General features: G+C 44.6%; 1 protein-coding gene across 1 annotated transcript in view; it reads left to right on the top strand.

Moving 5' to 3' along the window:
* ablim2 (actin binding LIM protein family, member 2) overlaps positions 1-13,176 on the top strand; it is a 378,415-nt gene that overhangs the window by 235,219 nt on the left and 130,020 nt on the right. The window contains exon 12 of the mRNA XM_067991317.1: positions 1,006-1,123. Within this exon, the coding sequence (XP_067847418.1) occupies positions 1,006-1,123 (118 nt within the window). The remainder of the gene's footprint in view (positions 1-1,005; positions 1,124-13,176) is intronic.

The following is a 13,176-nucleotide window of genomic DNA, read 5'->3' as shown; positions in this document are numbered from 1 at the left end:
CTGGGGAACACCACTGTATACCTTCCTCCAGTCCAAAAACCAACCGTTCACCACTACTCTCTCGTTCCTGTCACTTAGCCAATTTCGTATCCATGCTGCCACTGCCCCTTTTATTCTAAGGGCTTCAACTTTGCTGACAAGCAAGCCTATTATGTGGCACTTCATCAAACGCCTTTTGAAAGTCCATGTACACAACATCAAGCATTGCATTGCTCCTGTCAACCCTCTCTGTTACCTCATCAAAAAACTCAATCAAGGTAGTTAAACATGATTTGCCTTTAACAAATCCATACTGGCTTTCCTCTATTAATCCACACCTGTCCAAGTGACTATTAATTTTGTCCCGGATTATCATTTCTAAAAGCTTCCCTACCATCCAGGTTAAACTGACTGGCCTGTAGTTACTGAGTTTATCCTTACACCTTTTTTGAACCAGGGTGTAACATTTGCAATTCTCTGGCATCACCCCCATATCTAAGGAGGATTGGAAGATTATGGCCAGCACCTCTGCAATTTCCACCCTCCCTTCAGCAACCTAAGATGCATTCCATCCAGACTGGCTGACTTATCTACTTTAAGTACAGCCAGCCTTTCTAGTACCTCTACTATCAATTTATAGCCCATGCAGTATCTCAACTACCTCCTCTTTTACTGTGACTTTCAAAATCAAAGTTTCTCCTGCTCCATTCCTCAGCATTGTCATTCTCCACTCTATGAACTGTGTGCCTCTAGAAGATGTCAATACTGTATTGACTGTTGGTTTTCAGCCTTGTTCTGCATTGAATCCAGCACACTCTGAGATAAAACTGACATTCAATTGTGCTCTGGCGAGCGTAAATCTTTCCCTTGCTTCTCAGCACTGCATTAAAACTTACGTAGCCAGCGTTGAACAGCTCTAAGCAAAACTAATGTTGTAGTCACTGATTGATCTGATCCAGTGGCCAAGGTACTGATATCTGCTAAACAGCACATGACCAAGGAATCCTCTGTTTTTTTGCATTGCAGGATGAACAGGAAGGACCCAGACAGCGCAGAGCCTCCAGTCCTGGATCTTTTGGGTCGCTTGGTTATGGGCGTTATACCCCAACATGGTCCCGTTCGCCCCAACATTTCCACAGACCAGGTAATAACTACTCTTATCATAATACCTCCTAACTATTGTGGAAAGAGAAAAACAAAAAAAGTGCAGCAAGCTTTCTACTTGAAATATTTGAGAACTATGAGTAATTTGATTACATTATTCAATGGGCCATTTCACAGTCTACCAAGATAGTAATTACATAGAGTCTACAGCACAGAAAAAGGCCATTCGGCCCAACTGGTCTATGCCAGCATTTGGGCTCGACCCAAGCCTCCTCCCACCCCTCTTCATCTAACCCTATCAGCATATCCTTCAACTCATTGTGGCACTGGAGCTGCGGATGGATTCATTATGGAGCATTCGCGATGCTGAGAACGTCGTGGATAGCACGTTTAGTGAGATGGTCACACCGCAGGTAAAGGTTGTACAGGCAGGAAGTAATTGGGTGACCACCAGGCAGAGTAAGAGGAGCAGGCAGGCAGTGCAGGGGTCCCCTGTGGCCGTCCCCCTCTCAAACAAATATACCGCTTTGGATATTGTTGAGGGGGATGACTTATCAGGGGAAGGCAGCAGCAGCCAACTTCCTGGCACCAGGGGTAGCTCTGCTGCACAGGCTGGGAGGAAAAAGAGTGGAAGAGCTATAGTGGGAGGGGATTCTATCGTAAGGGGAACAGACAGGCGTTTCTGTGGCCGTAAACGTGACTCCAGGATGGTTTGTTGCCTCCCTGGTGCCAGGGTCATGGATGTCACTGAGCGGCTACAGGGCATTCTCAAGGGGGAGGGTGAGCAGGCAGAGGTCGTGGTCCACATTGGGACCAACGACATAGGTAGGAAGGGAGATGAGGTCCTGCATCAAGAATTTAGGGAGCTAGGTAGCAGATTAAAGAGCAGGACCTCAAAGGTTGTAATCTCTGGATTACTCCCAGTGCCACGGGCTAGTGAGTATAGAAATAGGAGGATAGAACAGATGAATGCGTGGCTAAAGAGTTGGTGCAGGAGGGAGGGTTTCAGTTTCCTGGATCACTGGGCCTGCTTCTGGGGAAGGTGGGACTTGTACAAGTCGGACAGGTTGCACCTGAACCAGAGCGGGACAAATATCCTTGCGGGGAGGTTTGCTAGCACTGTTGGGGGGGGGTTTAAACTAACTTGGCAGGGGGATGGGATACAGAGTGGAGCTACAATAGGGGGTGATGTGCAGCCAAATATAGAGAAAAAAACAAGTCAGCTTGGAAGACAGGGCAAATATGTGAGGGCAAGGCTGGATGGCATCTATTTTAATGCAAGGAGTCTTGCGAATAAGGTGGATGAACTGAAGGTGTTGATAAACACATGGGAGTATGATATTGTTGCTGTCACAGAGACATGGTTGAGGGAGGGGCAAGACTGGCAGCTCAATATTCCAGGGTACAGAATCTTCAGGCGAGACAGAGGGGGAGGTATAAGAGGAGGGGGGGTCGCAATATTAATTAAAGAATCAATTACTGCCATAAGGAGGGATGATATATTAGCAGGTTCCTCTAATGAGGCCATATGGGTGGAGCTTAAAAACAAAAAGGGGGCAAGCACTTTGATGGGAGTGTACTATAGGCCCCCAAAAAGTCAGGGGGAGATAGAGGAACAGATATGTAGGCAAATCTCAGAAAATTGTGCAAATAATAGGGTAATAATAGTGGGGGATTTCAACTTCCCCAATATTAACTGGGATACTCAGAGTGTAAAAGGCTTAGAGGGTACAAAATTCTTAACGTGCATCCAAGAGAGCTTTTTGAGCCAGCATGTAGAAAGTCCTACAAGAGAGGGGGCGGTACTGGACCTAATTCTAGGGAATGTGGCCGGCCAAGTGGAAGAAGTGCTAGTAGGTGAGCACTTTGGTGACAGTGACCATAATTCGGTGAGATTTAAGGTGGTCATGGAAAAGGACAGGGAGGGGCCGGAAATAAAGGTTCTTAATTGGGGGAAGGCAGATTTTAATAGGATAAGGCAGGATCTGGCCAAAATGGACTGGGATCAGCTGCTTGTAGGAAAATCCGCATCGGAGCAATGGGAGTCTTTCAGAAGGGAGATTGAGACCATACAATGGCAACATGTTCCCGTAAAGGTCAAGGGTGGTTCCAAGAACTCCAGGGAACCTTGGATGTCAGGGGATATACGAGAATGGATTAGGAAAAAAAGGAGGGCTTTTGGCAGATACAAAAGGCTAAAGACGGAGGAAGCCCTAGAGGAGTACAAAAAGTGCAGGGGGATACTTAAAAAAGAAATTAGGAGATCAAGGAGGGGCCATGAAATAACACTGGCGAGCAAAATAAAGGAAAATCCTAAGATGTTTTATAAGTATATTAAGGGTAAGAGGATGACTAGGGAAAAAATAGGGCCCATTAGGGACAAAAATGGCAATCTGTGTGTGGAGCCGGCAGATGTAGGAGGGGTTCTAAATGAATTTTTTGCATCTGTTTTCACTATGGAGAAGGACGATGTAGACATAGAAATACGGCAGGGGGACTGTGATATACTCGAACATATTAACATCGAGCGGGAGGAGGTATTGGCGGTTTTAGCAGGCCTAAAAATGGATAAATCCCCAGGCCCGGACGAAATGTATCCCAGGCTACTGTGTGAGGCAAAGGAGGAGATTGCGGGGGATCTGACACATATATTCAGAACCTCTCTGGCCACAGGGGATGTGCCAGAGGACTGGAGAACCGCTAATGTAATACCATTATTCAAGAAGGGGAGTAGGGAAAAACCGGGGAACTACAGGCCAGTGAGCCTAACATCAGTGGTAGGAAAATTATTGGAAAAAATTCTGAAGGACAAAATTAGTCTCCACTTGGAGAAGCAAGGATTAATCAGGGATAGTCAACATGGCTTTGTCAAGGGAAGATCATGTCTGACTAATTTGATTGAATTTTTTGAGGGGGTGACTAGGCGTGTGGATGAGGGTAACGCAGTGGATGTGGTATACATGGATTTCAGTAAGGCCTTCGATAAAGTCCCCCACAGGAGACTGGTCAAGAAGGTACGAGCCCATGGAATCCAGGGTGCCTTGGCACTTTGGATACAAAACTGGCTTAGTGGCAGAAGGCTGAGGGTGATGGTCAAAGTGTTGTTTTTGTGACTGGAATCCTGTGGCCAGTGGGGTACCACAGGGATCGGTGCTGGGTCCCTTGCTGTTTGTGGTCTACATTAATGACTTGGATATGAATGTAAAAGGTATGATCAGTAAGTTCGCTGATGATACAAAAATTGGTAGGATGGTAAATAGCGAGGAGGATAGCCTCAGTCTGCAGGACGATATAGATGGGTTGGTCAGATGGGCGGAACAGTGGCAAATGGAATTTAACCCGGAAAAGTGCGAGGTGATGCACTTTGGAGGGACTAACAAGGCAAGGGAATACACAATGAATGGGAGGACCCTAGGCAAGACAGAGGGTCAGAGGGATCTTGGTGTGCAAGTTCACAGATCCCTGAAGGCGGCGGAACAGGTAGATAAGGTGGTAAAGAAGGCATATGGGATACTTGCCTTTATTAGCCGAGACATAGAATATAAGAGCAAGGAGGTTATGATGGAGCTGTATAAAACACTGGTTAGGCCACAGCTGGAGTACTGTGTGCCGTTCTGGTCGCCACACTACAGGAAGGATGTGATCGCTTTGGAGAGGGTGCAGAGGAGATTCACCAGGATGTTACCAGGGCTGGAGTGCTTGAGCTATGAAGAGAGACTGGGAAGATTGGGTTTGTTTTCCTTGGAGCAGAGGAGGCTGAGGGGGGACATGATTGAGGTGTACAAAATTATGAGGGGCACAGATAGGATGGATACTAAGGAGCTTTTTCCCTTCGTTGAGGGTTCTATAACAAGGGGGCATAGATTCAAGGTAAAAGGCGGGAGGTTTAGAGGGGATTTGAGAAAGAACTTTTTCACCCAGAGGGTGGTTGGAGTCTGGAACTCACTGCCTGAGAGGGTTGTGGAGGCAGGAACCCTCACAACATTCAAGAAGCATTTGGATGAGCACTTGAAATGCCATAGCATACAAGGCTACGGACCAAATGCTGGAATATGGGATTAGAGTAGACGGGGCTTGATGGCCGGCGCGGACACGATGGGCCGAAGGGCCTCTATCCGTGCTGTATAACTCTATGACTATGACTCTATACTCCTTTCTCCCTCATGTGCTTATCTACCTTCCTTTTAAATGTCTCTGTGCTATTCGCCTCAACTATTCCTTGTGGTAGTGCATTCTACATTCTTACAACTTTTTGGGTAAAGAGGTTTCTCCTGAATTCCCTATTGGATTGATTGATGACTATCTTATATTTATGGCCTCTCGTTTTGGTCTCCCCCAAAAATGCAAACACCATCTCTACGTCTACCCTATCAAACCCTTTCTAGAGAAAAGAGCCCCAGCCTGTTCAGCCTTGCCTGATAACTATATCCTCTCAATTCTGGGATCATCCTTGTGAATCTTTTTTGCACCTTCTCCAGTGCCTCTATATCCTTTTTATAATATGGAGACCAGAACTGTTCAAAGTGCTCCATGTGGTCTAACCAAGGTTCTATACAAGTTTAACATAACGTCTCTGTTTTCAATTGGATCCCTCTAGAAGTGAACCCCAGTGCTTAGTTTACTTTTTTTATGGCCTTATTAACCTATGCCACTACTTTTAGTGATTTATATTTCTGGACCCCTAGGTTTGCTCCTCTACCCTATTTAGACTCTTATCCAAGCAGTATGTGACCTCCTTATTCTTCCTACCAAAATTTCAATCTATATTAAAATTCATTTGCCAATTACATGCCCGTTGTGCATCTTTATTAATGTCTTCTTGTATTTTGTCGCAGTCTTCCTCAGTATTTACTATACCCCCCAATTTGGTGTCGTCTGTAAATTTTGAAATTGTCCTTCCGATTCCCGAGTCCAGGTCATTTACGTAAATTGAGAACAACAGTGGTCCCAGCACCGATGCTTGTGGAACACCTTTTCCCACCTTTTACCGGCCTGAGTAGGAGCCAACTTTCTGTTTCCTGTTCTGTAGCCAACTTACTAATCATTCTGCTACTTGTCCCTGACTCCACATGCTCTGACCTTAATCATGAGTCTACAATGCGATACCTTACCAAAGGCCTTCTGAAAATCCAAATATATTACATCTACTGCATTACCTTTCTGTTACTTCTTCAAAGAATTCAATAAGGTTGATCAAGCAAGACCCATGACTTTCCCTTTTGAAATCCGCGCTGACTATTCTTTATTATATTTTTGGTTTTTAGATGTTTTTCTGTTATATCTTTGAGTAAAGACTCCACTATCTTTCCTATCACCGATGTTAAGCCAACTGGTCTGTAGTTCCCTGGACTTGTTCTATCTCCCTTTTTAAATATAGGAATAACATTAGCTGTCCACCAGTCCTCTGGCACTATTCCCTTTTCTAATGAATTTCTATATATATATATATATATAAAATAGTGCCTCTGCTATCTCCTCCCTAACTTCTTTTAATATGCGTGGATGCAATCCATCCGGACCAGGGCTTTTATCCTCTCTAAGTTTATTTAGTTTATCAATTATCTCCCCGCTTTCTATCTTAAATGCCTTTATTTATTTTGATCTCTTCTTCCAATGTTATGTTCACCTTGTTAGCCTCCCTGGTAAATACTGATACAAAGTAACTATTCAATATATCTGCCATTTCACTGTCATTACCTGTGAGTTTATCTTGTGCATCCCTGAGTGGCCCTGTCCCTATCCTGATTTTTTTATTTGTTATTGATGTGTCTGTAGAATACTTTGCTATTTCTTTTCATAGTCCTTGATTATTTAATTGTGTAGTTCCTCTTTGCTTTCCTAATTTTTTTTAAACTTCTTTCCTAACCCTTTTGTATTCCTTTTGTCATCCTCTCCTTTATTGTCTATGTATGACTTTTTCTTTAGCTTCAATTTTGCCCTTATCTCTTCATTCATCCATGGTGTTTCATTACTGACTAGATTGTTTGAGTTTTTAGCAGAATATATTTCTCCTGAACATTATTGATCACCGTTTCAAATATTTTCTACTGCTGTTCTATCTCTTTGTCTGTCAAAATTTTTTTCCAGTTTACCTTCCCTAGTTCCATTCTCATCCCCTCCAAATTAGCTTTTTTCCAATCTATTGCAATAATATTACAACAACAACTTACATTTATATAGCACCTTTAACATAGTAATACATCCCAAGGTGCTTCATAGGAAAGTATTGAGATAAAAATTGACACCAAGCCAAAGAAGGAGACATTAGGACAGGAAAGAGATAGCTTTAAGGAGCATCTTAAAGGAGGAGAGAGAGGTGGAGAGCCAGGGAAGTTAACAACAACAACTTGCATTTATATAGCGCTTTTAACGTAGTAAAACATCCCAAGGCGCTTCACCGGAGAGTTATCAAATGAAATTTGACACCGAACCACGAGGAGCTATTAAGACAGGTGATCAAAAGCTGGTCAAAGAGGTAGGTTTTAAGGAGCATCTTAAAGGAGGAGCTAACACGAGCTACACTGTAGGGCAAAATATAAATCAGGAAATAAGGGGGGCTTGTAAAAAAGGTAATGCAATAATCATGGCCGATTTTAACTTTCACATAGATTGGACAAATCAAATTGGCAAAAATAGCCCTGTAGAGTGTATTAGGGACTGTTTCTTAGACCAATACGTCGGGGAACCAACCAGGGAACAGGCCATTTTGGATCTGGTAATGGGTAACGAAACAGGATGAATTAATGATCTCAAAGTAAAGGATCACTTGGAAAACAGTGATCATAACATGATAGAATTTCACATCCAGTTTGAGAGCGAGGATCTTGGGTCTGAAACTACTGTATTAAACTTAAATAAGGGCAATTATAAAGGAATGAGGGCTGAATTGGCTAAAGTGAACCGGGCAAACAGATTAGATGGTATGATGGTGGATAAGCAGTGGCAAACATTTAAAAAGATATTTTATGACTCGCAACAAAAATATATCCCTGTGAGGAGGAAAGACTCCATAAAAAGGGTGAACCAACCATGGCTAACTAAGGAAGTCAAGGATGGTAGCAGGTTAAAAGATAAAGCATACAACATGGCAAAGATTACTAGTAAGCCCGAAGATTGGGAAAACTTTAAAAACCAGCAAAGGATGACTAAAAGAATAATAAAGAGAGAGAAAATAAATTATGAGAGTAAACTAGCAAGAAATATAAAAACTGACAGTAAAAGCTTCTACAAGTATATAAAAAGGAAGAGGGTAGCGAAAGTAAACATTGGTCCCTTAGAGGATGAGACTGGGGAAATAATAATGGAAAACAAGGAAATGGCAGAGGAATTGAGCAGATATTTTGTATCTGTCTTCACAGTAGAAGACACTATAATATACCAATAATAGTAGAAATTCAAGGGGCAAAGGGGAGGGACGAACTAAAAACAATCACTATCACTAGAGAAAAAGTACTAGGTAAACTAATGGGTCTAACGGCTGACAAGTCCCCTGGACATGATGGCTTGCATCCGAGGGTCTTAAAGGAAGTGGCTACAGAGATAGTGGATGCATTGGTTGTAATCTTCCAGAATTCACTAGATTCTGGAAAGGTCCCAGCGGATTGGAAAACCACAAACGTAACACCACTATTCAAGAAGGGACTAAAACAGAAAGCAGGTAACTATAGACCAGTTAGCCTAACATCTGTCATTGGGAAAATGCTAGAATCCATTATTAAGGAAGTAATAGCAGGACATTTGGAGACTCATAATACAATCAAGGAGAATCAACATGGTTTTATGAAGGGGAAATAATGTCTGACAAATTTATTAGAGTTCTTTGAGGAAGTAACGGGCAAGCGGATAAAGGGAAACCAATGGATACAGTATATTTGGATTTCCAAAAGGCATTCGATAAGGTGCCACGTAAAAGATTACTGCACAAGATAAGAGCTCATGGTGTTGTGGATAATATACTGGCATGGATACAGGATTGGCTAATTAACAGAAGACAAAGAGTCGAGATAAAAGGGTAATTTTCAAAATGGCAATCTGTAACTAGTGGGGTGCCGCAAGAATCAGTGCTGGGGCCTCAACTATTTACAATATATATCAGTGACTTGGATGAAGGAACAGAGTGTCTTGTGGCCAAATTTGCTGATGATACAAAGATAGGTGGAAAAGCAAGTTGCGATGAGGACACAAAGTGTCTGCAAAGGGATATTGACAGGTTAAGCGAATGGGCAAAAATTTGGCAGATTGAATATAATGCGGGAAAATGTGAAGTCATCCACTTTGGGAGGAAAAATAAAAAAGCAAAATATTATTTGAATGGAGAAATACTACAAAATGCTGCGGTACAGAGGGATCTGGGTGTCGTCGTACATGAAACACAAAAATTCAACATACAGGTGCAGCAGGTAATCCGGAAGGCAAACGGAATATTGGCCTTTATTTCTAGGGGGATGGAGTATAAAAGCAGGGAAGTCATGCTACAACTGTCCAGGGTGCTGGTGAGACCACACCTGGAGTACTGTGTACGGTTCTGGTGCCCTTATTTAAGGAAGGACATACTTGCATTGGAGCAGTTCAGAGAAGGTTCACTAGGTTGATTCCGGGTATGGAAGTGTTGTCTTATGAGGAAAGATTGAACAGGTTGGGTCTATAGTCATTGGAGTTTAGAAGAATGAGAGGAGATCTATTGAAACATACAAGATTCTGAGGGGACTCAATAGGGTAGATGCTGAGAGCATTTTTCCCCTCATAGGGGAATCTAAAACTTGGGGCATAGACTCAGAATAAGGGATCGCCTGTTTAAAACAGAAATGAGGAGGAATTTCTTCTCCCAGAGGGTCGTGAATCTTTGGAATTCTTTACCCCAAAAAGCTATGGAGTCTGAGTCATTGAACACATTCAAGATTGAGTTGGACAAATTTTTTATCAGCAAGGGAGTCAAAGGATATGGGGAAAGAGCGGGAAAGTGGAGTTGAGGTAAAAATCAGATCAGCCATGACCTCATTGAATGGCGGAGCAGGCTCCAGGGGCCGAATGGCCTACTCCTGCTCCTATCTCTTATGGTCTTATTGAGAGGGAAGTAGAGAAGCAGAGAGGTTTAGGGAGGGAATACCAGAGCTTAAGGCCTAGACAGCTGAAGCATGGCTGCCAATGGTGTGGTGAAGGAAGTCGGGGATATGCAAGAGGCCAGAATTGGAGGAATGCAGAGTTCTTGGAGGGTTGTAGTGCTGTAGGAGGTTACAGATATAGGGAGAGTCGAGGCCATGGAGGAATTTGAACACAAGGATGCAAACTTTTAATTCAAGGCCTTGGTTGATTGGAAGCCAATGTAGGTCAGCGAGTACAAGGGTGATGGGTGAACAGGCCATGCTGCGAGTTAGGAAATGAGCAACAGAGTTTTGGATGAGCTTACGTTTATGGAGGGTGGAAGATGGGCGGCCGGCCAGAAATGCATTGGAATAGTCAAATCTGGAGGTAACAAAAGCATGGGTAAGGGTTTCAGCAGCAGATGGGATGAGGCAGGGGCAGGGGGGGTGATATTATGGAGTTGTTATGATGTGGAATGCACTGCCTGTAAGGGTGGTTGGAAACAGATTCAATAATAACTTTCAAATGGGAATTGGATAAATACATGAAAGTGAAAAATTTGCAGGGCTATGGGGAAAGGGCAGGGGAATGGGACTAATTGGATAGCTCTTTCAAAGAGCCGGCACAGGCACTATGGGAATGGCCTCCTTCTGTGCTGTATCATTCCATGATTCTATTATTCGTGGTGGAAGTAGGCAGTCTTGGTGATGGAGAAGATATGAGGTTGGAAGTTCAGTTCATGGCCAAATAGAACACCGAGGTTGTGAACAGACTGGGTCACCCTGAGACAGTGGCCGTGGTGGGGGATTGAATCAGTAGCGAGGCAAAGGAGTTTGTGGCAGGGGCCGAAGGCAATGGCTTCAGTCTTTCCCGTGTTTAATTGGAGGAAATTTTTCCTCATCTGGTACTGGATGTCGGACAAGCAGCCTGACAGCACAGAGGCGGTGGAGGGGTCGAGACAGGTGGTGGTGAGGTAGAGCTGGGTGTCGTCAGCACACATGTGGTACCTGACGTGTTTTCAGATGATATTCCTAAGGGGCAGTATGCAGATGCAAAGTAGGAGCAGGTCAAGGATAGATTCTCGGGGCACCCAGAGGTAACTGTGTGGGAGCAGGAAGAGAAGCCATTGCAGGAGATTCTCTGGCTTCGACTGGAAAGATAAGAATGGAACCAGGTGTGGATAGTCCCACTCAGCTGGACAACAGAGAAGGATGGTGTGGTCAACTGTGTCGAAGGCTGCAGATAACTCGAGAAGGATGAGAAAGGGTAGTGCACCATGGTCACAGTCACATAGGATGTCATTTGTGACTTTGATTAAGGCTGTTTCAGTACTGTGGCAGGGGTGGAAACTTGGTTGGAGAGTTCAAGCATAGAGTTGCGGGAAAGATGGGCACAGATTTGGGAGGCGACAACACGTTCAAGGACTTTGGAGAGGAAAGGGAGATTGGAAATGGGGCGGTAGTTTGCAAGGACAGAGGGGTCAAGGGTGGGATTTTTGAGGAGGGGTTGACGACAGCAAATTTGACAGGGAGGAGGAGAGTACCTGAGGAGAGGGAATCATTTACAATATCAGCTAGCATGGGGGCCAGGAAGGGAAGTTGGGTAGTCAGCAGTTTAGTGGGAATAAGATCGAGGGAGCAGGAGGTGGGTCTCATGGACAAGATGAGCTCGGAGAGGGCATGAGGGGAGATATGAGAGAAACTAGAGAAAGATGCGATTTCAGGGCTGGGGAAGGGGGGATCCTATGGGGAAGTTTGGCTTGGTGGGCTAGGGGAAGGGAGAGAAGCAGCAGAGGCAGCTGAATGGATGGTCTCAATCTTAATGACAAAGAAGTCCATAAGCTCCTCGCACGTTGTTGAAGGTGAGGGTGGAAGGGTGGAAGGGGCAGGGGAAAGGGGTATAAAGGTTGGTACCGGAGAAAAAAAGCTGGGGGTTATCTTACCATTCCAGGATGATCCTAGAGTAGTGAGCAATTTTGATTCTGGAGTAGGAGAGCAGGGCCCGATAGAGCTTGATGTGGTACAGCCAGATGTGGAGATGAATGGCTAAACCAGATGTGTGCCATAAACGTTCAAATCGATGTCCCTTGGACTTGAGAGAGCCAAGATGGGGGCCGTACCAAGGGGAATGTGAGAATGTATGGCTTTTACTGGGGACAAGGGCATCAAAGGTGGAGGTAAGGGTTTGATTGAGCAGATCAGTAGCTATCGAAGTATCGTGTTGAGTGGAGAGCCAAAGTCTAGACAGTTGAGAATTGGGAAGTGCCGTTGTGACTGTGTCCAGGGTAAAGGACATCACAGAAGAGGATGCAGAACAATCTGCGGGGGGGAAAGGGAACAGCCAGACATCGTGGTCCATGTGTGTACCAATGACATAGGAAAGAAAAGGGATGAGGTCCTGCGGTCAGAGTTTCTGGAGCTGGAGGAGAAGTTAAAAAGCAGGACCTCAAAGGTAGTAATCTCTGGATTGCTCCCATGTGCCATACGTTAGTGAGTACAGAAATAGGAAGATAAGGCAGGTTAATGCGTGGCTAGAGACATGGTGCAAGAGGGAGGGCTTCAGATTCTTGGGGCATTGTGACCAGTTCTGGGGCAGGAGGGACCTGTTCAAGCTGGACGGGGTTGCACCTGAACAGAGCTGGGACCAATGTCCTTGTGGGGAGGTTCACCAATGCCCTGGGGGAGGGTTTAAACTAAATTGGCAGGGTGATGGGCACCAGGATGTAGCATTAGAAAGGAAAAACAAGGTGCACAAAGGATTGGGAGTGACAGATAGCACTAGAGTAATAAATAGTACAGTATTAGATGGGATCAGACTAAAAGAGAATACGAGAAGGCCTAAGATAGGTTTAGCGTGCATGGGCTCGATATTGCCAGGGCTGCGGGTTCGCGGCGGGGGGCTATTCACGCCTGGCGAAATCAGTCTGCCCCGCGCGCGATCGCAGCCTAATTGGATCCACTTACCTGTTCTTCCGGGTTCCCCACTGCTGATCTGCGTGTCGGGCGGACTGCG

This window comes from Heptranchias perlo, chromosome 1, assembly GCF_035084215.1.
Source record: "Heptranchias perlo isolate sHepPer1 chromosome 1, sHepPer1.hap1, whole genome shotgun sequence".
Taxonomy (NCBI): domain Eukaryota; kingdom Metazoa; phylum Chordata; class Chondrichthyes; order Hexanchiformes; family Hexanchidae; genus Heptranchias; species Heptranchias perlo.
Note: the sequence above shows the minus strand (reverse complement) of the source record. Positions and strands in the feature narration are given on the sequence as shown.